Source organism: Sus scrofa, chromosome 14, assembly GCF_000003025.6.
Source record: "Sus scrofa isolate TJ Tabasco breed Duroc chromosome 14, Sscrofa11.1, whole genome shotgun sequence".
Taxonomy (NCBI): Eukaryota; Metazoa; Chordata; class Mammalia; order Artiodactyla; family Suidae; genus Sus; species Sus scrofa.
In genome coordinates, this window is record NC_010456.5 from 103695251 (window position 1) to 103721569 (window position 26319).

Below are 26319 nucleotides of genomic sequence, written 5' to 3' on the forward strand. Positions count from 1 at the left end.
ATGATGATTTAGGGTCAGATTCCTGAGCAGGGCAGACCTGCCTACTGAGAATTCCTCTTCTTGCTTCAAAAACTCAAATAACCAAGCAACTTTACCCCTATCTTGCCTGAAATATTTAACTCCCTTCATCACGTGAAATTCCAGTTAGACTGTCTAACAAGTATCTTCCAGAAGAGCTCAAATATTAGTCATTTATGATTTCCTATAAATAAATGTGTTATCAGTGCCACTGTATATCAACAGAGTGTTTTATAGTTTTTAAAAGCTTTAACACACATGTCCTTCCTTCAACCTAGGCAATAAAGTAGGTATAGTTAAGACTAAACCCCAGACTAGCAGATTCTAGTCTAGTATCCTTTCTTCTAGTAAAAAGCCCAACTCTATGGACTGAGGTGGCAAAACCATACCCAAGGTCCCTGTATAAAGAAGGCTTTCAAGTTATAAACAGCTGACATACAAATTTCTAGGAGACAGTATGACCAAGTTGTGTTAAACAATAGCTGCAAGTAGGGGAGGACCCTTGAGATTTTTATAAATTGTTGATAACAGTAAAAATCATATGTTTTTGTTGGATTGGGGGAGATTCAACTCATTCTACCCTTACAGATTTTCTCAGGACCACAGAGAGGAAACAAAAGGGCAGAAAAAAAAATCACCATTTTGAAAAAAGATTACCCATTTTCTAATCTCATTTTTCACACTGCAAAAATCTTTCATACGTAAGTGACCTAGACTTGAGTTATAAAGAAAACTGGATTTAGCAGAGCTTTCACATCTTAAGTGTTCATTTGGCATCACTTCTAAAAATACCATTAAAACAGACAGAATGAGTACAGGTGCCCTCTTTTGCCCTTATTGTACTTAAATACTTTGTCCCAGTTTTTCACGGAAACACTGTTCAAAGAAATATAAGCAAAATTTAATCTTAACTTTTTACTCAATTTCAGGTTCAAAATCTTTTCATTATCAGAGAAAGGGTACTAGTAAAAACACTTTTTTTCTAGACTAGATAGAAAAAACCCTTTAATCCTTCAAACAGAAAATGCATCCAGCTGTTTACATGTATGGAAGGAACTTAAGAGTCTCTATGTGTCTTGATTAATATCCAACCATCATGTCAGTAGACTGCCACTTATGGTAATTTTTCTTTTTTTTAGTGTCAAGTTCAATTATTTCATTATCCTTATATTAAAGATTCTAGTGGAACGGAGTAAGTACTTCAAAGGGAAAAAAAAAAAAAGAAAATCAACTGTTAGCCTTGGACATTTGGTTAGGCAACAACACCACAATTTAAATAGGTCAGATTCAGCTATAATACAAATCAACATCTGTCCAGCCTAATAACTTCCCAAACACTTTTTCATCTGCCATTGTTTATGTGTGTAATAAACCTTAAGATAGGCCAGTGTTCTGATTACTATCAGGCAATAAGTTGCCAAGGTGGAGGGGGAGGGAGTGGGATGGATTGGGAGCTTGGGGTTAAGAGATGCAGACTATTGCCTTTGGAATGGACTAGCAATGAGATCCTGCTGAATAGCACTGGGAACTCTGTCTAGTCACTTATGATGGAACACTTGATGTGAGAAAAAAGAATGTATACATGTATATGTAACTGGGTCACCACGCTGTATGGTAGAAAAATGACAGAACACTGTAAACCAGCTATAATGGAAAAAAAATAAAAATCATTATACTAAATAAATAAATAAAAATAAATAAATAAATAAATAAATAAATAAATAAAATCGAGCCTCTAAAAGGTTAAGTAACTTGCCCAAGGTCACATCATGACTGGGAGAGAGACAGGAGTATAAACTCAGATCTCCCAATTTCCAAGCCAGGGCACTTTTTCACTGTAGCCATGGTTCTGTGGGTATGAGAATAGGAGCAGGTATGGGGTGTATCTCCTCCTTGATACATAAACACCCCACCCCATGAGGGTTCTAGGGAGCCTCTGTTATCCATGAGAGTGTTTGCCAAGGCAGAAGAAACACTGAGAATGCTATGCAGGTGTCATACAACCTTGATATTGTCATCACAGGGACACCAAGTGGCTAATACTGGTGAACATGGGTCATAAAATATGCATAAATGTAAGCCTTAAAGGATTTATTTCACGTTGTTAATGACTTCCCCTTTGAAGTAAAAACTGATGCATGAATTGCATTTTTTTCATTTATAATAATGTTCAATAACAAGGGTCATTATGACACCAAAAATACCAAACAGTTTCACTAAATGTTATAACCCAGTGGAGATGCATTGGCTCACATTGACTTGAAAAAGGCTTACATAAACACAACATAAAAATGAAAATCAAGGAGTTCCCTTGTGGAGCAGCAGGTTAAGGATGTGGTGGTGTCGCTGCAGTGGCTTGGGTCACTGCTATGCTGTGAGTCTGATCCCTGGCCCAGGAACTTCCACATGCCGCAGGCACGCACTCCCCCCAGAAAAGAAAATCAAAAGCAAAACAATCTCACACACACACAAACCCAAACACATCCTGTTAATGTTCAAAATGACCTACAGACACACTGGCAAACCCTGATAACAAATTCTAGATGTGCCCTGCTCTGTGTAGTGTATCTTCACCTGAAAAGTTACATGAAATATGGAAACATATAAAACTGAGGGACCTATAACTCAGGGGCTCCTACCTAGGTCTATGGAAAAGGCCTTCATAGAAGAAGTGGGTTTGAAGGAACATTAGACCCTGGATGACCAGCAATGTTCAGGAGGGGAGTTCCATGAATAGAGGCAGCACTGCCCTTAACTACCAAGTGTCTTATGAGTCTTCAAACCTCTCCTAGGTTGTCCTCTGCTGCAAAGAAAGGGGGTTGGACAAGGGTCTGGTTTTAATGTGCTGTGTCTAAGCATACCTTTTGATATGCTCAACTGCAAAACCTAAATTTATTACTCAAGTGAGTGCTCTTAACTAAGTGAAAAAAGAAAGAGGAGCAGAGTACTCTCTGGAAGCTCTCAAACAATGAGCATTCATTCAATAACTTATTCATTCATTCAATTATAATTAACATGTGTCTACTGTGTATCAATTGCTGAGTATACAGAAGCTAACATGAGAGACACACAGTCATGGCCCTCTGTCGATTATTATACAGTAGTATTGTACAGTATAGCAGCATAGATGAACAATAAAAGAGGCATTACTTCATTGCAGAAGTATTTAATGCCACAAAGCAACAGCAGATGGTATCATGACAAGGCTCTGTGGGGAAGAAGTAAGCTCCACTGAGGAAAGGACTCCTAAAAATAACAAAATTAACCTGAGACCTGAAGGAAAAGTGAGTTTTACACAGGCAGAGGAAACAGTATTCATAATGACCTGGAAAACAGAGGACAAGGTCTGCTGCGGTTGGCTCAAGATGAGGAAGTGGGAACGGCAGAGCTAAGGCAGGGGTAGTAGGTATGACACGAAAGGTCTTGTAAACAGTGCTAATTAAGGACTTGGACCTTTAATCTAAGAGCAGTAGAACATAATCAAAAGGTTTAAAGGAGGGGAAGACATGATGCAAATTCTGACTTTAAAAGATCACTTTAGTTTTTATGTAAAGAATGAGCTGGAGAGGGGCTACAGTTGAACTAGGGAGACCGGAGGGTAAGGGATCCTAGATGTCCAGGTGAGATTAGAGTGATGCACTCTGCCATCCCTGACAGCCTTCCACAGCTGCTTCAGGCCCTTGCTCTCCTATATATCTTCCTAGCTTTCTCAACACACTTATTGAGTGTCATCCATGTGCCAAGCACTCCCATTCAGACCTCTGGGCACAGGGGGCAGAGTCAAGATCATGGCCACTCTGTAAGGAACTCTCATGAGAAATCTCTTTCGGAGTTCCCATCGTGACACAGTGGTTAACGAATCTGACTAGGAACCATGAGGTTGCGGGTTCGATCCCTGGCCTTGCTCAGTGGGTTAAGGATCTGGCGTTGCTGTGAGCTGTGGTGTAGGTTGCAGACACGGCTCGGATCCTGTGTTGCTATAGCTCTGGCGTAAGCCAGTGGCTGCAGCTCCAACTGGACCCCTAGCCTGGGAACCTCCATATACTGCAGGGGCGGCCCAAGAAATGGCAAAAAGACAAAAAAAAAAAAAAAAAAGAAAAGAAATCTTTCACCTCTGCTAGTCCTTCCATTGCTACACATACCATGGCAAAAACTTGATGCATGACCGACTCCAACAAGTCATATATTCTTGGAGGACCCTAATTACTGCTATGGGGGGGGGTTCAGAAATTTGCCCCAACAGCCTGGGCTACCTTGTTCCTGGGACTTCAAAGAACAAAGGTTACATACGTAGGATCCCCTCCCTATAAGCTGAGTAAAATTTATGCAGGATAAAATGCAGTACCCCCACTCCCTGTCCTCACTGGGGTTGTTATTTCAATTGACCATCTTATTGCAGGCTTGAGGCATACACATTAAAATGCATCTTCCTATGTTCTAAAATTGACTGTGGTGATGGTTGCATAACTATGCAAATATACTAAAAACTGAAGTGAGGTGTTCCCGTCATGGCTCAGTGGTTAACAAATCTGACTAGGAACCATGAGGTTGTGGGTTCAATCCCTGGCCCTGCTCAGTGGGTTAAGGATCCAGCATTTCGATGAGCTGTGGTGTAGGTTGCAGACACGGCTCAGATCTGGCGTTGCTGTGCATAGGCCGGCAGCTGTAGCTCTGATAGCTCTGATTGGACCCCTAGCCTGGGAACCTCCATATGCCGATGATCTGGCCCTAGAAAGAGATAACAACAACAACAAAAAAAAACTGAAGTGAATTCTGTAAATTGGTGATTTGTATGGTATATGAATTATATAAAGTTGTTACCTAAAACAAAAATTAAAAAACCACCTCTCCTGAAAGATGATGACATTATGGATGAGTGAAATGACAGCAGAGATGAAAGTGCTAAAGCTATAGGATGACTTTTTTTAGAAAGTTGCATATTGATATATTTTACATTCATAGCCAAGCCGAAAGTCCAACAATGGTGAGAAGAAATACAATCTATAATGGCTACATTTTCCCCATAAACCACTCCATCTAAAAGTTTTGCCAAAGAGTAGCCAAACAGTAGCAATAACAACAAATAAACAATAGCAATACATAAACATATAGACTCTCAAAAGAGATTGTCTTTTTTCTTTTCTTTTTTTTTTTTTTTTTGCTTTTTTAGGGCTACACCCTTGGCATATGGAGGTTCCCAGGCTAGGGGTTGAATCAGAGCTGCAGCTGCCAGCCTACCCCACAGCCACAGCAATGCAGGTCACATCTGCGACCTACACCACAGCTCATGGCAACGCCAGATCCTTAACCCACTGAGAGAGGCCAGGGATTGAACCCACAACCCCATAGCTCCTAGTCAGATTTGTTTCTGCTCAGCCACGATGGGAACTCCAAAGAGATGTCTTTTTTGAAAAACATCAGTTGGATATGAAAGAGGTCAGGGAAATATACCACTCAGACCTTCTCCCTAGACCTCCCAGTTTACCTAGGAAAAATGAAGCCTGGGAGCACACACCTTAAACAGTCCTGCAAGTTCCATGATTCCAGGCAATGCTGCTCCACAGGAGGCCCTCTCCCACTCTCCATATGAGGCAAACAGTGAAAGGAGAAGGGCTGCAAACAGGAACCAAGTGGCCTGTAAAGTGCCACCTATAGTTTTTTTTTTTTTTTCAAATCTGCTGATTCTACTGAATCTGCATGATAATGATACAGAAGCAAAGGAGAGTCCTTTGACCAAAAAAGAAATAAAGGTTGAAGCCATTCAAAACAGTTTAAAAGCAACTCTAGACTAACCTCAGACTGACGAAGAAAAAGATTGTAGCATCTTGGAATTTGCAATATAGCAAGGAAAAGGGATTGTGGGCACAGGTAGACATCTGCCCTTGAGTTTCAAAGTTTCAAAACTTTAGCTATGAGACTATTGCTAAAAGCCTGAAAGGGCTAATCAAGAAAGAAGGTTATTCCCAATGAAAGAAATTCTTCGAGTTCCAGTTGTGGCTCAGCAGTAATAAACCAACTGGTATCGACGAGGATGCAGGTTCGATCCCTGGCCTCACTCAGTGGGTTACTATCTGGCATTGCTGTGACCTGTGGTGTACATCACAGATCCCAGATCCTGCATTTCTGTGGCTGTGGTGTAGGCAGGCAGCTGCAGCTCTGATTCGACCCCTAGCCTGACAGCTGCCATATGCCACATGTGCGGCCTTAAAAGGCAAAAAGAGAAAAGGAAAATAGAAAAGAAAGAAATTCTCCATAAGCAATCAAGAACAGAGCCCCTGAGTAAGGAAAAGGGCATTACCCAAGGAAATATTATATATAATGGAAGCTCTCTGGAAAGCCCAAACTTAAGCTTTATTTTATTTTATTTTGTCTTTTAGGGCCACACCCACAGCATAGGGAGGTTCCCAGGCTAGGAGTCCAATTGGAGCTGTAGCCACTGGCCTATGCCACAGCCACAGCAACGTGGGATCCGAGCCACGTATGCGACCTACACCACAGCTTATAGCCACGCCAGATCCTTAACCCACTGAGTGAGGCCAGGGATCGAACCTGCATCCTCATGGATACTAGTTGGGTTCATTAACCACTGCACCACGACGGGAACTCCAAACTTAAGCTTTAGAAGAAAGACACATAAATATAAAAGTGGAAGAAACCTAAAAAAGCATCTATAGAAAAGGGTGCAGTTAGCAGAGGCTCAAAATGGCAGAGACGACAAAATAAGGTATTGTTGGCTATGTTCAAAGCAAGAGGAAAACAAGAAGAGGATAGAGTAATAGTTTGGGAGAAAGGAGTGTAATATTCACAGAAGACCAGTGAAAAAGGAGCGCAACTCAAGAGGAAGCTGGCTTCCATCTCTCATAAGAAAGAAAATGGCCAGAGCAAACAGAGAACATGAAGATGGAGCTAGAAGACAGGGAGAGAAGGGACCCCACCCCTTTCAGTGATTTCCAGTTCTCCCTCTTAGATGACTCTCATCCCAGGGCACTGAAGGAAGTGACGGATCCCTCTGTGACACGACATGGATGGAGACAGCATTCTTTTAGCCACAACAACAGTCCCACTATATTTGCGTGCGTGAGTCACATTATCTATACTGCTTTCTTGTTCAGTATCTCTCCTGGGCTTCTCAACAATCCTGAGGGATACATAATATTACTACCGCCCTCCTTATACACTGACACTCAAGTGACCTGCTCAAAGTCACATAGCCCACCGGGAACAGGATCAGATGCAGACCCAGCCATGTGACTCTGGTCCAGTGCTCTTTAAAGTAACTAGCATACCTTTCACTGCATTTTCAGTAGAGCAACCAATGAGATTCAAGGTACTATTAACAGGATCAGTACAAGTGCATTGCAGCAAGATTAATACCGTTAACCAGCCAGTGCCAGTTAAATATCTATCCAGCTGCCATATGACTAGCTCAATCCTCAAATCTTATTTGATCTTCAGGCCACCCCCAGGAGAGGGTTACAGATAGGGACCAAGGCCCTGGCATTAAGTAACCTGCTTAGGGTCACCAGTGACTGGTGCAGTAGAGGTTTAAATGTACTGAAATTTGTTCTAGCTCCAAACTCCATAATCCTTTCATTACAACTGGTTGCTACCCTAAATGTTTATCAAGGACTACTCTCAGATATGGAGGGTATGGTTACCCCAATATAGCAAGCAAAAAATAGTCCATGGCGTGCGGAGTCCTGAGAAGTCTGATGTGTCAAATACATTTTTACAGCATGGCCTGTGATTATGCTAACAAAAGAAAATCCACTTCTCTCTTTCTTACCTAGGTCTGTATCTTGTGGGAAGAAATGCTAAGGGCCTGCGCATAGCATGGGTGAGAGCAGAGACAGACGATAAAACAAAGAGTGCCTGAATTTACTGTGATTCTTAAAGGAGCTAAAGATTACTGTAATCCCTGGGGCAAGTGTCCTTCCTTCTACTAAGGATTGGGCCAGGAGGTTGTTAGGGTGGAGGCAAAAGAAAGACAGAAGCATGGGGAAGTGGAACCTTCTTCTATCATCTCTAGGACCTATGTCCTGAGCAGTGGCACTAGTTCTGGCTTCAGAGGGGAACAAAGACAGCTACTTGATACAGATGAGAACATAAGGCTCTTCAGGTTAAGTTTACTGCCTGGGATCACCAGTGGTGGGGGCAGCAGTAATCTAAATGTAATGAAATCTGGGGTCTTAGACTCACAAATGTATAGGCACAAGCAAGTCCACCAGCAGTAGTTAAGAAAGCCTGCCACGTAGCACCATTTATCAGTTCACCAAGGGTTTATCAAGGATTTACTGTATCAATACATCAAATGGATAAGCAATGGGAAAGCACTGGGAATGAAGCAGAGAATGAGACAGACACCATGCCTAGCTTTCTAGAGTTTAAAGTCTGGAGGGAGAATTACTGTTACAAAAGGGAAAGATCAGGATGCTGTGGGTGCTTAAACTAGGAATGGAGCTGAATCTTTATCATCCTTCTGAGTTTCCACTGATTCCAAGAGTGTTTCAGTATGCTGTAAAACAATTATTTTATTCACTTCAATTAAAAAACAAACCACCACTACTTACTTTTAAGGATCCCAGGGACAAAGCAAATAGATTGTTTATTTTAAGGACTGGCTTTTGTAATTTGTCCCATGTCTTAGAGAAAATATAATCTTGTTGATACAAGTCCATCACCAATTGAAACTTTCACCTCCCAAGAAACTTAAGTCTGCCATACAAAATTAGTCAAAGTCAACCATAGAGAGTATAGGTGAAACTCTGCAATAAAACATACTTACTACTTTCTTTATTCCAGTCCAGAATACCCCAAGAACTGGAAGTATTCTTTACAGGAAGTATTAACAGCCACGAACAATTGTATAGGGAAGTATTTCTGACTCAGTGTTCTCCCACTTGCTCCTTTAAACCATGAATACAGGTCCCGAATTAGCTCCAACCACCTTCTATTCCCTTAAGATTCCAAACAACTGGGATTTAAGGGGTTAAAGCCTGTGCCCGTCCCCAAACCCAAATAAGCACACCCTATAGCTCTATTGTCCCTTTTAGAGGAGAGTTATTAGCAAATCTGAGTGTCTCTAGTGGCCAGGCAGGTAATATCAATGAGCAAAGGGGCATGTAATGTATATGTATATACGACGTGAGTAGAACTACAAGGAGTTGGAGATGGGACTGGAGGGGACAGTAACTATCTGGCTCCAATGATTGGGACCATGTATCATCCTGCAATTTTAGGAGAAACCAGAATTTCAATATTTTATGTATACTACTGAATATTAACACTGAACGTTCCTTCAAGTTTGCTTAAGAGTACCACATGGGTCAAACAGGTTACCAGCTCTCGACCTTCGTTACTGTGCTGATAGCATCATCTTTTGAACAGCACTGGTTTGGTATGCTAAATTCTGCAGGGTTATTTTCATAAGTGTAACATCACCCTGGGGATGGGTGAGACAGAAGGTTCATTAACGCCTTAAATACCAAGGGTGCTCTCTTTTTCAGGCAGCCTAGATGGGCTCATGGACAAACGCCACGGAAGCTGGAGCTGCTCACTTACCATCACCAGGTGCTTTTCTCCCCAGGGGCCCAAGGAGCAACTGTCCTTTCTTTCCCAGAGCAATTACACCCTGAGCAGTTGCTTACCCGTTTGTCAATGTCATTGTGTTGGAGCTGCACAAAGCGAGCGCTGATGGCTGCAATGTAACTCTGCTGATTGGAGAACGCCACGCGGCCAGCACCTTTGGGGTACTTCAGCTCTGGATCCGTATCAATGCCAGCATAGCAGACACCACCATACAAACGGTCCATGATCATTGCCAGTTCAACTGCAAGAAAATAAACACCATTCTGTATAAATGTTGAGAAGGTACTCTTGCCCAGGAGAAGGAAGGACTATTTAAGGATCATGCAGTGTAATTAAGAAAAGGTACACCCATGTTAAATATCAGGAAGAATGTCCACACTAGTCTTTCAACTCAAGTAGGGGAGCTCCTTATAGGATTTTTGAAAACAAAAGAAAAAAATTAAGAATTTATGCACACGCACATACAAATTTACATAATCAGAACTTCGGCAACAGTATTAAAGAAAATGATCTATCAGTAATCCTCCTGTTCTAATTTCTAACTACTTAGTCCACGGGAGTGGGCCCTGGGTAAGCAAAGCATTTCAGGTGACTCTGATAAGTTAATAAGAAACTGCTCTATTTACTGACCTCTAGGACTGAAAGCAATTACTGAAAGTCACACTACTGTATTAAGATTAAGTTATAGAAGAATCCATTCATTTTAACTAGAGGCAATATGTTTGCAGCCTTCAAGTAAATCTCTACAATTATAAAAATTAGAGGTTTGAGAGTATATTTATTCCTATTGAGAAATCTCCACACTAACTTCAACACAGGATTCTAAATAATACTAAAAATGATAATAGCAGCAATGAACATTTATTGAACACTTACAATACGTCCGGAAACACTAAGCTGCTACCAAGTCGGTAAGAACACACCCATCCTGCACCCAGCTCTAATTCCAGAGGTCTGGCCTGCACTCCTCACCATACTTCTAAATACACCTTCATATTGTTTTATTTGTAAAACATCTGTATAGGTGGCATTTGGAAACTGGACCATTCCAAAGGTCTGATATTCTAAAACTCTCCTCACAAAAAAGGTACCATAGAGAGACAGAGAGCAGTTACTTACCTGGACCCAATTTGCCTGAAGAGAATTGTTTACTTGACACTGGATGGCACCTCCTCCAGGTATGACCATTCCTTTCGGGCCACTTAAATGGTTTAAATCAAAAGACTTAGCCCTAACCTTGGGGAACAACCCAGGAACCCACGTCTCTCAAACACCTACATGTGGTATTTGGAAAGGGGCAGACTAGGAAGACAGATGATGACCTGGGCCACAGCCAGTGTGCAGAGACCATCGCAGGAGAGCTCCACAGGAACCACTATCTGGGGGGAAGCAAAGCAGCACGGCCTGGTGGGGTAGAGGAGGAACTCTGCAGCAGGTACAGGGGCTGAAGGGCTGATTGATTTAAGAACTCCACCAGATTTCTACAAACAGAAGGAAAGCCAAGTACTACTGATTCCTGTAATAAAATGCTGCTGTGGCAGTAAGAAAGCTACGTGGCTATGACGGAAAGATTGTCTTTCTATTTAATTTCTTCAAAATTTCTTCCCAAATCAGTTTGCCTATTACTGGTAGTTGTTTTCTAAGTGTCTGTTTTAAAGAGAAGAATGACCTGCAACTAACATAATTTTCAGAAGGTGAGAAAATAAGTGATAAAGGAGCAATGATTAAGCCCAAGAATAAGTGCTCCGAAAGGCAGAAGAGCAGGCAACGATTCCAATGATCCCATTATGATCAGAATTACTGAGTCCTATCAGCCAAGGGACCTTGGCTACAGTCTTGGGGCAGGATGCAGGAATCACATTGTTTTTCAAACAATGCAATAAGAATCATGCACATACCCTGAATACCAGAGTTCAGTGGGTCCTTATACTTCATCTCAACCACTTCTGACAGCTTGAGGACTTTCTCACATAGCTAATGTGATTCCGTTACAGACAACAAGAAACTGAAAGTGGAATTAATTCATTCCAGTCATTAATGAATTTCCCTTATTAGACAAGTGGGCTTAGCAAAACATATAATAACCTGAGGGCCTAGAAATTAAAGACTAATTTTCCAAAGATCTGGCTTCCTCTGGAACAGAATAAGACAGTGAACGCTCCCTCAGTCCAGTGAATGGCCAGGAGAAGAATGCTGGCGAGGGACTGAGTAACACTTGTCTTCCACCCTTAGGAAGGACACAAGAAAGTGTCCAATTGACAAAGGTGTACACATCAATTCTAAGCTTGAAGCCTCAGCTCAAGAGGAGGGTTACTGTAACCATAGGTTCTTCTATTGCATAGTGGTCTCCAAAGGAAACCTAGAGATCCTCAGATGCCAGAGAAAGCACCTTCCACAAGCACTGTGCAATTCTAGCTGCTGGAAAATCAGTCGTCTTCATCACCAAAGATTAGGTCATGAATGCTGTTGCTGGCAGTCAAGCACTTTTGATAGGAAAAAAAAAAAACTTCAGTCACTCAGCTTTTATGAAAACTTATTATAAATAAATCATTTCCACATAAAAGCCTATATACAGTCATTTTTGTGGCCACCAAAGTGTCTGCAGACATTTGAGCCAATGAAGTCTCATTCAAGTGAAGGACAATTTGTTGAGAAACTAGAAGGAACCAAGGTTGACTAAAGAGTTTTTTGGGGAAAGAGTATGAAAATTACCATCTCCCCACACTAATCTCTATTTTAACTACATAAGGTCTAATACTGTGATGACCCCTAAAGAAAAGTAAATAATGTCCAAACAACCACTGTCTATAATTGGTCCTTTACTCAATCAGCAAGGCTTTGCTAAAAGCATACTTCCTGCAAGCTAAACTCATGCTGGGCTCAAACACCAGAGAGGTGTCACTTAAATAGTAAACACAGTTTTTAATTATTGAGAAAAGTAACCGATTGGTATAAACAGCATTTTAAAAAAGACTAATTTAATTCACCTATTACATAGGTAACTAATAAACACAGAGCAAACGCAAACTTTCCTCAAGTCCTACACATTTCCAATCTGAAAATAATTTCTTTAATAGAGAAGATACAAATTCACCTCCAGATGTCAGAATGTACAACTGCTTTTATTTTTTTTTATTACTCAAATGAATTTATTACATCTGTATGTACAACTGCTTTTACAGAGTAGGTTTTGAAGAGTTCTTTCGAGTGGGTATTAACAGCACAGGGAAGTCCCATATAAACTCCCTTCCTTTCACAGGGAGAAGCTGAGACAAGAAGAGAGCTACCATTTTGACTACTTGGGAGAAAGAGAGAAAAAAGAAGAAAAGCAGTAAGGATCTAGTCGAGTGAACGAAAACCTTCATGGGTCTATCCATATCTTATGGTCTCAACCCTGCTCATGAAATGTGAGTCCTGATCAAGGATGTGTCTTACCTGGAAAATGCAGTCAAACCACCTATTATACCTATGGCAGTGAATCCTCATTCTAAACCATTCTCTGTAGAGGACAAGGACAGGGTAGCTCCCAGGAGCACATTCTTAAGATGAGGCTACCAGAGCAGGGCATACAGGTGGAGGCGAAAATTCAGACAGATGGAGGTGACAGCAGGCACAGACAGAGTCTGTGAGGAAGTCAGGTGTCTCCAAACAATTTTTATTTTTTTCCTTCCTATCCAGACAGGTCTCTGTGGTCACCACAGGGGTGGAAAATTAGGAGTTCTGGTAGCTATATTCAAGGGCATTCTGTACTTTGGATAAGATGCTCTGTGTTCCTAAGACAATTCAAGTCATTTCATGAATAACTGTTTCAAGGTAACGGCACACTACTGTGAGTCTAACCCATACATTGGCTCTTGTGATGAGCTTCACTCTGTCCCAGACTGGAGAGAGTGCCAAGAACACTGCAGTTGCATGTAGCAGGTAGCATTTCCACGAATTCTTCTGGGTTGTCGTGACTATGCCTCCAAAGGTCAATCTGAACCCCAACTATGGTTTTTTGGTTCCTCATAATTCTTCACAGAGATTTGAAAGGGACCTCAGCTCATCAGAAAAAAAGGAAAGCATGATGACTCCCCGATCCTGCCTCACCTTAGGGTTCGGTTCCTATCATTTAACTGGATCTCGAAGCCAGCCTAAGGCAATGTATACGTCTGAGGTACTATGAGCACCAGAAGGGGTAGAGCAGGAATGAGGATTCTTGAGGGAAGTATTAACACGTTCATGTTTCCAGATTCTAAACTGAATCTAGAAACTACATTTCTCCTCTTTGGAAGTAACAAGGTAAACAGGAAATAGGCAGAAGGCACCTCAGGATGACAAAGAGGTCTGAACTTCTGAAAGAAAGGAAAATTCAACTTACAGGTGGACTTTCTAGATTTACAATTGCCAAGTTGGTTCACAAGAGCAACCACGCATCTTTAGTGGGAGAAATGTGCTCAGAAGCTTCCACTCGACATGAGATGCTGGGAAGTTAAGAATATTTTCAAATAAATGGCATGAACAACCAACTAAGAGAGATAAGAGTGTTTGTTTTGATTAAATCAAACTGGTACTAGGTTGGCTTATTACTCTTACTGAGACAACATCTTACACCTCAGCTTGATAAAGCAGCTTCCTTCTGTTCAAAGAGCCCTGAACTTGGAGTCTGGAGATCTGAGTTTAAACCCCAGCTTTTTCACTTGTTGTGGCCTTGACTAATCACTCGCTTTAAACTCTACATTCTTATCTCTACAATGAAAAGTCTACCACTTGGCAATCTCACAGGGTTATCACGCAAATTAAATGTATGTGAGAGCTCTGAGCACAACACAGTGCACAAAGTGGTGCTCGAATATTCAGTTTTGCCCAGGGGTTGTTTTTTCTCTACTCATAAATCTTTGCTGAACATTAACATGGCCTGGTTTCTGCTCCATAAGCACCAATTCATTCCAGTGTGACTCTGGCTTTATGCTAATGTTACTCAGCCTGCCACTGATATGGCAAACTTTGACATTGGCTATGTGTGAGGGTGTGCTTTTTTGGAGGAGGGAAGCACTCAGATACATACCAACACTGGAAAATCCTTAACCCGAAGGGCAATTAAGTCAGTAGGCCTCATCTGGAGTTTATCTGCAACAACTCATACTGAACTTGGGTTTATCGAAAGAAAAAGCTGCTAATGCTGAGAAACATGACATAAGGATTTCTGCCTGCCACCACTTCACTGAACAAAAAGGGATATGGTTACAATATTCCTATTTCCTAAATCGCAAATCAGGATGTGATTCTTTTTTTTCTTTTTTTCGGTCTTTTTGCCTTTTCTGGGGCCGTTCCCGCGGCATATGGAGGTCCCCAGGCTAGGGGTAGAATCTGAGTTGCAGCCGCCGGCCTACACCACAGATGCAGCAATGCGGGATCCGAGCTGCATCTGCAACCTACACCACAGCTCACAGCAACACCAGATCCTCAACCCACTGAGCAAGGCCAGGGATCGAACCCGCAACCTCGTGGATCCTAGTTGGATTCGTTAACCACTGCACCACAACGGGAGCTCCCAGGATGTGACTCTTAACACACGTGAACTACTGGAATGTTTGTACAGAATGTCTGAAACACATGCCCTTAGAAAAACTCAGAATGTACTTCTCTAGATAACTACCATACAGCACTGAATATTTACCTAAAAAAATTTAAAATTTATTTCCTCCATAGAAGGGTCATCCTCACAACAGTCAGAGAAAAAAAAGGTGGAGAAGGAAATTTCAGGATCCATAGCAGAGTATTTATAGGGGAGAAAAAGAAAAGAATCATCAGAGTGATAGTTAGGAAAAATGGGAGACCCAGAGATGATGGGCAATTGGTAGGCTCTAGGAATTGAAGACTGATTTATTCTGCAGGGCCTGGTCAGATAACCTGTCAGAAGGAGGTCGTGAAGTGGAGGAATAGCTCAAATGCCTCTAATTAGACAGGACGACTGAGGGTTTTTCAAGTTTGATCAATGTTGGAAATGGAAAGGTCCCAAAGTCTGATCACTAAGGCAGCTCTCAAATGAGATATCTAAGCCATGAAGCTGGAGTCAGAGAACACTCATGTTTACAAACTGGGGGAAAGCACAGGGACCAGGGCCTTCATTTCCCACTTTTTCCTGGTGGTCTCCTCCTGACCTCCAAGCTTGGCACTTATTTGCTCTCAGAGGAAAGAGATGGATTCTGGAGAGGGTCTAATGCCATAGGGATATGAAGCATGGACAGTTCCATACTGAGATTTAGGAAGACCTGTTGCTTACAGCACCTGAATGAAGAGTGGCAACACGCTGTTGTATTGTGCAGGTGGTAGCAGGAGGAGTACCACACAGACCATGCCTTTCCCAGTACTCTCTGAAGGATATGTACACTGTAGCCACAGGGTGGCATGCTGAGTCTACCTGTGGCCTTTCCTAGCATGGGGGTGGGAAGAGGTGGAGAGTAGAAGAAAAACACCAAGAGACTTCGGGCAAACCATCCTTGGCTTGCCCCTGGCATTGACGGGAGTAACAGAAGGGAGAGACAAGAGACAGCATATTATCTGACTTAGAGAAGGCAACAATCAAGAAATCCCACTTAGGGTAAACCCATCTAGATTGTCCACTGATATTTTCCCATTTTCACGCTAATTTCTCTAGGCTTCTGACTTTTTTTTCCACCTGAATTTTTAAAAGGCAGACTTGTCAAAGGATCAGAAGGAGCAACCTAAATTCAGCAGGACAACATTCCTTAAAACATGTTGCCTTGTTTCTTAGAAGTGTACATTTTTATTTGCTGGGATAAGGACCGTATGTAGAATTATCTACTAGTGATAATGACTCCTGTCTTACAATGGGAAAATATCAAAGATAAAAAGCTTTACAAGATTTAAAGGAATAATTCTTGGGTAATAACATTTCAGTCACTCTAACATGTTAAAGGACATTTTTGGCCCAGAATAAGGTCAAAACCAATCTGGACACATAAAACAAACAAACAAAAAAACCCTCACTTGTTGAATACCATCACTGATACCTACTTAGGATCACCTTGTGTATAGTGCCTGAAATAGTTCTAAGACTTTTCAGAATTCCATAACCACAATATCCCTGGAAATGATAAAAAATGCTTGAAGTATTTAAAAACCAAATTTGAGAAGGATCATGTTCTTAGGAGTATAATTCAGCATCTAATTCTGAGTTAGCATTCTATTAATACATTTCTCATTATTTTCTGTTGTGAAATCTCTGACTCCAGAGATGACAACCTATTCAACACAATAATGGGATGTTCCTTCAGTTTGGCATGACACACACTTTCTCAGTGCCAGTAACATAGTGCATGCTCGATAAATGTTCATTGTTCAAGTGGACGGCACAGTGTTCAATTTAAGATTGTCTAGCAAAGTTGAAATGAATGCCTTTAAAAACAATCTTCTGTTCCAAGACACACATCAGTCCAAAGCTCAGTGTGTTTCAAAGAAATCCAATTCTATGCACATGGATAAAAGCTGCAGATTTAACTCTTTCCATCTAGATCACATGGCCTCCAATCTAGAAGTCTTGGATTGATAACAAAATTCTAAGATGCTAATGTAGATTGTTTAGTCTTCTAAAACTAGTTACACTTAAAAGAGGTGCTGACATGGGGGAACATTTCCATTAGCCCAAGAGACTACAGATTACTACCTAATAACAGCCCAAAAAACCCCCAAAAACAAAACAAAACAAAAAAACAAAAACAAAAGTTTAGATGAAAAATTTTTAGCTTACCTTAAAAAAAAACTTTGACATTTATAAAACATATACTATCTAGGCAGGGAACACAAAACCCCATTTCTGACTAGATAACCAAATATAATTCTTGTTTAACTCTAGAACTTGCAGCATCTTATAGACACAGAATATTAAGGAAAAAATAGAATTTAGCATCTTGGGTTTCTTGTCTTTTGGTGTCAGTGTGATCACCGATGAACAGTGTGAAAAACAGATTATCATAAGATTTACAGACAGAAAATGATGTAGAGGCCGATACTACTATCCTTTCAAATCATTTGAACAGAAAAAATAAGGGGTAAATAATAAAAAAGGGAATTTATTTTATGAACTATTGTGTCTGTTGACTTAAAAACAGACAGAAGAGGTTAAAGTCAATTTTGTTATTTTTACAACTGTGGGATTTTTTCTTTCAGAAAAAAAAAATGGGGGGAGTCCCCATCTACAAAAAAAGGAGAGGGGCTAAAATATTAAAACCAGTTTGTGCTTGTATTTCGTTGCAAAAAAGAATAGCTGGAATACTACCAATGAATGTCCATTTTTGTAGATTATATATGCAGTTAAAAGACTGTCAAAGGGGATTTTTTTTTTCCTTCTCTACTCCTCAAACACTATCAATTAGTAAAAGCCAGGAATGCTCCACAGCGCCTCCATCCACTTTTTTTTTTTTTTTTTTTTTTTTTTAAAGCACAAGCTGTCTAGAAACAAAGGCCTGCACTGGCCCTCATCTCATAATGCTGTTCACGTTTGAGTTAGCCCTGCCTAGACGTTATTCTGACAGCAGATAAAGGGGAGGCGTCTCTGCTGCTTTGCTTTCTTTCTTTGGGCATAGTTTTCCATTCAAATGAGAAAAAGACCCAAAGATATTTGACTTTCTGAAATACCACAAAATTACAAACTCCACAGTCATAATCAATATGTTTTAAAGTCCTTCAAAATAGAATTATGAATACATCTTTATACAGATCTAAAGCTATCTTTTAAGAACAGGTTGGAGTTGATATTTGAATAAATATGTTAGAAACGTTGAAGAACGTTTAGAATTAACAAGTCACAGAAGTCATAGAGCCAAAGAGTTGTAGGTACATTTTATAATTCTGTTTCACCACTTGATTTGAATGATTTCTGCTTTTTTCTTTTACTTTTTAGGTGGAACTGTCTACTTGCTTACATCTAACATAGAAACACTGTACTTTTGCAGCTATAGTGGCAACGGTTACCTTATTTTTTCATCTTACTTTGAAAAATTAACTCAACTGTCTAAAGCATTTTAAAAACTTTGCTCTTACAAATAACTTTATTATATTCCATGGACAATAACACTGACCCACAACTCATTAGATTTGTCTTTGGACTGAAATACTGAAGTCATCAGTACAGCATCAACGCCCCAGGTCACTTATGATTCTGCCTGATTCCAGCAGGCATGATTATTCCATCACTGGAAAGGAACTTAAAAACAGGGAAGCTTTCAGGAAGTCAAAATAAAGATGCTCAAATACATAACTCACTTTTCAAAGTACATAAGAAAAACAGGAACCTGTTTCACTTGGGAGGAATTCAGTTTGGTTCCCAGTGACACAATTTTCAGCAGGGGTTTGGTCATTAAATGGGCACAGAGCTGCACTGGATAGATTTCTGATGGGGTGACTTCTTTTTCTGACATACATAACAACACTAACCAGCATAAGAATGCACACTGCCAAATGTATCATTATTTTTAAAATATGTGGCTGAGTAGGGGAGCACGAACTGGAATTCATCTGTCTGAAAATAACAGTTTAATGAAATTCACTCTGGCACCATAAGAAAATACAACATCTTGGGAGAAAACATTTAAGGGTCAGCTCAGTGAAACTGGCATGACAGCCTTCTTCTTGGAGACTATGTATAGCTGACAGGAAGCCTAGAAAATACTGAAGACTACACACATTGGGGATTTTGTTGTTGGTTTTGTTGTTGTGGTGTTACTATTTCCACTCACCAGCTCGAAGGGGTCGTGGAACTCCCCCAACAAAGATAGTTTTTCTGGGGTCCAAAGGCTGAGAACCATCCATTACAAAGTCACTGTCACTTAGGTTCCATGGTCGAATTTGCACCTGAAAAAAAGTTGTTTACTTGGTCCTTACTTCATTTCCATCAACCCCAAATGAGAATAAGGTGACTAAAGACAAACCCACTGATTTTGTGCATTTTACCACATACACAACCCAAACAAAATCCATTTATTAATGTAATCTGCATTAATTGCCTTTTAATAGAACTCCTGGGGAATCTACTTACAGGTATTATAGCACTCTAGATAGACATATACCATGAAACCTTCAGAAACCACCTTTGGTTTAAAAAAGGGTAGTCTTTTAGAGACAGAGTCTGGGTTTTGAATCCATTTTAACACATGAGGGACTGTTTACAACCTGTCACATTACAGCACTGAGCTTTTTAAGAGCTCACCAAAAGAGGGAACAGGAACATGTGGAATATTTTCTAAAAATTATATGTCTGGACTTTAAATTATCATCCCCTAAAATTAAAACATTTCTCTTTCAGCAATTAATTTAACACAGTTTTTAATACTTATCAAGTTAGCACGCAATTACCAGCAATATCAAATACTGAAGGACACACAGTTATCTACTTTTGATTTATCTGATTTTCCTAAATAAGTCTGGTTAAAGAAAGGTAAGCCTAGAAATTGAAGTAAATTTTCCAAGAGTAGAAAAAGAAATCTCTATGACATATTTCTTTCTATTTGATAATCTCTCTTCATTGGGACTCAGACTTCCTGTCCAAAGTTTGTACTGCTTGATCAGTATCATATAAAATAAGGTACTTCATCAGAATCATAACCTTAAAACATATTCCTTTCAATCCACAGGTGAACGAACTATCAATGTATAGTTTAAAACAAAACAAAACACAAAAAAACCCTCCCATTCCAAAAGGGGAGTTTTAGCTCTGCCCAAAAACCAACTAGTCACTCAGCTGGCCATGTGCTCGGAGAGGTGGGCTAAGTGGAGAAGCACAGAAACCAGCATGGGTCCTTAAGGAATGTGTCTCTCCCTTCCCCGCATTGATTAGGATAGGAAACAAAACAGCTGAATTTTCAATTTCCTTAGTATCAACAAAATTCTTCATTTTCCCCACTCCTCAACCATCAACACTTAATGCAAGGAAACATATGTGACAATTTCTTCTGTGGCTTGGCTGATATCCACGGTACTCACTTTCAGGGTAGTAAACCTGCCCATTAATACTTTCAAAACACCTTGAATCTGTAGGGTAGAGCTGAACTCTACAACTGGGATTGCTCAGTTAGAAACAGGCTACACATTCTTTATGATTGCTACAAAATTTACCACCACCACCCCCAACCCTCTCTGAGCAACTTCTTGGGCTTTTATGACCAGTTAGCCAGAAAACCATAAAATCTTCACTTCTTCCCTAGACCCTGAAACCTTGGACATGTTTTTAATTGTGTTGACACTCCAGCATCAGCTCTATCTTTACCGCATTAAAAAAAAAAAAAAAATCCAGTTCTTTCCTTGTAAAATTTGGTCTGTTTGACTAAGTTATTGTTCTCTTGACGTTTACCATAAAGGCAGATTCACCAATACCATAAAACACTGCTTTCAAAGCCTTCAAGAGGGTTCATTATTAACTTTTAATTAAAAACACAACCTCCTGATACTAAGAAAAAGGATTTCAATGTCTCACACGCACAACACACACACACAGTAGGGCAAATCTTTTCCTACTCAGAGCCCTCTCTTCTTCTAGTCTTAACCCTAATAAAGTAGTAAAGGCAGCCTCTGGACCTGGTAAGGTAATTCCATTCACCTTATGATAATTCAGTTTGATCATATGGCTCACAAATAAAAACAATTTCTGTAGAGTATCCACAGCGTTCTGGTTTCATTTAATCAGAAGTACAGAAAATGCAGCCTTCTACAATAGCGGGAGGTTACTGCTGCTCAAAAGAACTGCGGAAGATCTCAAACCTGCCCGCTGAGAGCTCTCATTACCGCTTTTTCTTCCCTCTGACACTCTCCCCGCCCCTTCATTACATCACACACAACCCATTCCTTTACTCTATTCTTGGTAAAAATACAGGAAGAAGACGAGGGAGACAGTAATGATTAACTGTATTCACAAACCCACATTTTCCAGCTGCCACCACAAAACAGCTCCTCAGAGCTCACACCACTGCAGATTCAGAGAAATGTCAACACAGGCCAACAGGAGCACACTCCACAGGCTAAGCAAAAAATAATATTGTGGTACTGTTTGCACTGATATGTTCCATTCGCACTTGGGTTTCTGTCTGAAATATAAGGCCATTCTCACACAATGCATGTTCTTCATCTTCTAAGGATTATTCTCAGACCTGAGGGCCTAATACCCATGTTCGATCTTTCTTACTCTTTGAATATATGCTCTGGTGTATATACATGGCAGAGAAATATATGCATATATGTCTCTATTTTTTAAATACCTTATAAGCTGAATAAATATTTTATAAGCTGACTCATATTTTGTAGCAAGGGGCAGAATACAAATAAAAAGTGATTTTTTGATTATCTTTATTTCTTAGCTCTCTGTCCTAATTCAACATAAATTTCCCCTGGCAAAACAACTTTTACATACATGGGGATTACTCTGTGTGTGTGTGTGAAACGACTCTTCCAGTATGTTGTCAAATGCTATATTCTGAGCAGTAAAAGCCTCAACATTCTAAGGACAAGTATAAGGAGGAAACCAAAAATGGTGAAGATTATCTTACATGAGCCTGACATGGTTTCAACACCACCACTTCTTTTTTTTTTTTTTTTTTTTTTTTTTTGGCTTTTTACAGCTGTACCCTTGGCATATGGAGGTTTTCAGGCTAGGGGTCGAATCGGAATTACAGCTGCCGGCCTACGCCACAGCCAGAATCTGAGCTCCATTTTCAACCTACACCACAGCTCATGACAACGTAGGATCCCTGACCCACTGAGCGAGGCCAGGAATTGAACCTGCATCATCATGGATACTAGTCAGATTGGTTTCTGCTGCGCCACAATGGGAACTCCTCAACACTACTTCTTGAAGAAACCTGACATGTAATTACAAAGGTGACTCTAGGAAGAGGCTATCTGGGGGCAGCACCCACTAGGGCTACTTACACCCAAATGTCTGTAGGGCTGGACAGGAAACAGAAATATGACAAAGCCAAAGGACAATAATTAGAAGGCCAGCAGTGACACACTGGAGTAAATCACTCCTTTTAAAGGAAGCAAACACTTCCGCAGCTCCAGCTAGTAGATTTCACTTGGAAATGTTTGGTCTGACTTTTCAATTCCTCAAAAATAGCTAGAAATTTAGATTTTTATGTGAAACTTCAAGATTTTTAAATGTTGGGAACTAATTTAAATGTTAAAATCCCTTGTACAGGCTAAACAAAACTATCTGCACGCCAGATCCATTCTGCGGCCCCAGTCTGTGATCTCTGACTAGAAAGGTTAGTTACTACACAGCTGACAATGGAATGTTTTGCTCTATAAGCACTTATGAAAGAAATACAAAAGTCGTTTTTCTTTGGTTTCTTTTTTAAGCATATATCCCTATGGAAGTCCTGGTGAGGATCATAAACCTACTTTTGGCTAAATTACTTGTCTTCTGAATTCTCATCTCCTGAATTAATAATCAGCTTTGAATAATTCTTATCTCCAAAGGCAAATCTTCTTAAGGATAAAGGCAAAAACCGTATATGAAGCTTGGGAGTATAAATATGCCAATTTATACCATAGAGTGACTTCAACAGCCTTCAAGAAAAAATCTAAAAGAACATAACATTAACATGTAATAGCAACACTTAGTACTGAAAGCACTAAGTTTCCTTTTCGAGGTTTCCCAAAGTGTGTTCTGTGAAGCACAGGTTCCCCAGGGTTATTCTGCCAGACAAGCAGTGTGTGGGAAAAGTTAAAAACTACCTCTTCCTTCTTGGAGTTTCACGGCACAACAACATATATATCAATTAAAGGCTCTGAGAAGTTCTATAGGAAAGGAATCTGTTCAAACATTGTTTAACCCAGCATTTCCAAATTATTTCCATTTTTTTGCATAAAACTTATTAATATCCACACTGGATAACACTACCCTATTATATGTTACTCTTAGTATGTATTAAAATACAGCACAATAGGCTTGAACTAATTGAACAAAACATCATAGAAACTTCACTCACATCAAGGCCTTTTCCTCACTTATTTCCTGTTACTGCTCTCAGAGAGTTAACTAAAGTTTCATTCTAGTTGAAACTGAAAGTCATTAACAGGGATAAGATTAGGCCAAGTGCTAGGAAACAAAATTAAGAAATGCAATATAGGTCACTTATTTTGACAGGATGCTACAAGATAACATTAAAAAGAAAATTTCATTGAAAATTTGCAAAGGCCTCTAAGTTAAAATTAAATATAAAATGCATCTGTATTGTAGCTTTAATAATAGGATAAGAAAAAACATACGGTTTCAGTAAGAACAGTTTTAAATAAAAGCCTTAGAGTTTCAAGTTTCTGAACATGATCCTATAGCTCTAGAATTCTTTCAGTATAGACCAATTCTATTCAGAATTTAGACATTCATCTACCAGTAAACAATGCTATCTTTAGCTCATTTTGAACACTTCATCCTTGTCTGGTCCTTTCCTTAAGTTACAAATATTCACCACATGAACGTTCTACTGCATGGTGCCTTCCTTTTCGTCTGTTCATCTTAAGGCAGCTCTAAAAAGCAACCAAACTGTTCAGACTCAACAGTGCAATCTGGTGGCCAGTTTAGGAAATTACCTGAACAAAAGCCCCTTCCTTGCCATCTCTTTCCCACAAATGATCCATAAAGCACATGGCGCAGCATCCCTTCCACCCTGCCCCATTTTCTTTTTCCTCTTTTTTATTCCCTTCAAACTCCTACTCAAGCTCTTCAGGAAAAAGTCTCCGTTTTTCTCTCCTAATCCTGCAATCCTTTCAATCTACATGAACTGGAAAAACAATACCGCAGAAACCATCAGGACTGCTCTCCCCAACAAGCAGGAGCATTCCGGCTCTTCTGACAGCCAGGATGAGTCAGCTGGACTGAGGTCCGCTGACATGCAGCTGCAGCAGCTCAGCTGTAGTGGTAATGAACTCAGACCCACCCCAGCTGTCAGCAATTCTATTTTAGGCCACAGAGGCCTCACAGAATGACTGGGGTGCCTCACAGTATCACAAATAAACTAGTTTGTGGTTTGTGAGGCATCTTTAACTCTTCCCTGGTTGTTTTATTATTATTAACCACCAAAACTAACAGCCATAACAGCAATAATTGTGGTTTGGACTCTTCAAAGCACATTCGTAGTTGGTATCTCATTTCCACCTAATTTTTACTGCACAGCTCCATAACAGCCAACTTTGAGGCGTTTAGATGCTAGCTACTATTCTCAAATGCTGCCCTCCACCCAATGGGGAGGAAAAGGAGATGCACTCCCTCTCTGTTCTGGGCGAAGGAACCTAATAGCTGCTCAGAGTCAACAGCCTTGATAAGACTTCTGTACCCTCGGCAGCTCTGGGGCCTCAGGAAGAACTCTACTGGGACTCAAAGCAAAAAGCTCTCTTACACTCAGACTATTCCTTCCACTCCTCAGATCCTGGTAGAGCACAGCACTTCATCAAAATAGCCAAGATTCTTCCTAGACAGGGAGCCAAAAGCAACCCTGGGAAATTCTCTCACCCTCCCAGGATATTCCAACCTACATCAGTCTCAGGAAACGGTCCAGGTACAAAAAGGAAACTGCTGCCATCGGCACCAAGCTGCACAGCCTGATGCATGGAAACCAAGGCTTAAAGCCCCAATGGGACAGTTCAAACAGCACTCTATATACTGTTTCCTAAAGGCACCCAGTACAAAAACAGAGCATGCAAAAGCTGTGCCTCCCCAAATGGCGATGAATGTCCTTGCTCTATGCATGATATAATAAAGCCATTATCAATTAGATGCTATGATTAATACTGGTACCTAGAACTGGAAGATTCAAGGGAACACCTTCCCGCTAAAGGCTTGCCAGACTCCTTCAGGAACATCAGACCACTCTGCTTTGTGAGCTGCCCCTGACCCCCACAGCCACTCTCTATGCTTCTGTCACAGCACCCGTGACTCCTTACTCCACTTACTATTCACATGTTTATTTCTCTCCATTGGACTCTGGGGCCTCTAAGGCTGAGACCATAGCTCTGTGCGGATCCTAACTGCCTAGCACAGTGAGTGCTCTGTGCTTCTCAGCGTTCTGGTGAATTAACAAATGTTTTCCTGCTGGGCAGACAGCGGTGCTATAAGAACACGTCAGCAGCTGCCCCTCTATAGATCCCTGATGGCTTGCCTCACTCCACTGAAAGCTGCCTTCCAGAGTCACAGTAATACAGGAAATCTGCTCACCAGACAGTGCCCCAGAGCTTGGGCCTAATCAGTGCAATTTTTTTTTCTTTTGTCTTCTTAGGGCCGCACACGTTTAGATGCCACAGCCACAGCAACACTGAATCCTTAACCCACTGAGCGAGGCCAGGGATCGAACCTTCGTCCTCATGGATACTAGTCAGATTTGTTTCCACTGCACCATGACGGGGAACTCCCAGAGCAAATTTTTGATGCCACCAGGTGACCCACTTGATGATCAGAATCATCTAGTCCTCATCATCACTTCTGATGTTCCCACATCGCTTAGAAAGTATAAGCATGATGGATGATTCCCTTTCAAAAGGAAGAAGAAACTAGCACTTCTGGGCACCTACACTGCACCACTTGCTAGGCCTTTTACACACACTGTTACATTTAAACTCACCATAACTGTCTGCTGTAAAAAGTATCCCTGCTTTCAGGGTAAGGAAACTAAGGCCCAGAAGAGTGAAGTCATCTCAGGACTGAAACCCAGGTTTATCTGACCCAAA

The 26319-nt window shown here is 40.6% G+C and overlaps 1 protein-coding gene across 25 annotated transcripts in view; it reads right to left on the reverse strand.

Moving 5' to 3' along the window:
* Nucleotides 1-26319, reverse strand: part of CPEB3 (cytoplasmic polyadenylation element binding protein 3) — a 196082-nt gene that overhangs the window by 20087 nt on the left and 149676 nt on the right. For 24 of the 25 annotated variants that reach the window (XM_021073492.1, XM_021073494.1, XM_021073511.1 and 21 more), the window contains 2 exons: nucleotides 19347-19461; nucleotides 9666-9847 (listed from right to left, as the gene is read on the reverse strand). In XM_021073492.1, coding sequence (XP_020929151.1) covers nucleotides 9666-9847; nucleotides 19347-19461 — 297 coding nt within the window. The remainder of the gene's footprint in view (nucleotides 1-9665; nucleotides 9848-19346; nucleotides 19462-26319) is intronic. The other variant, XR_002338767.1, reaches the window with a different exon arrangement.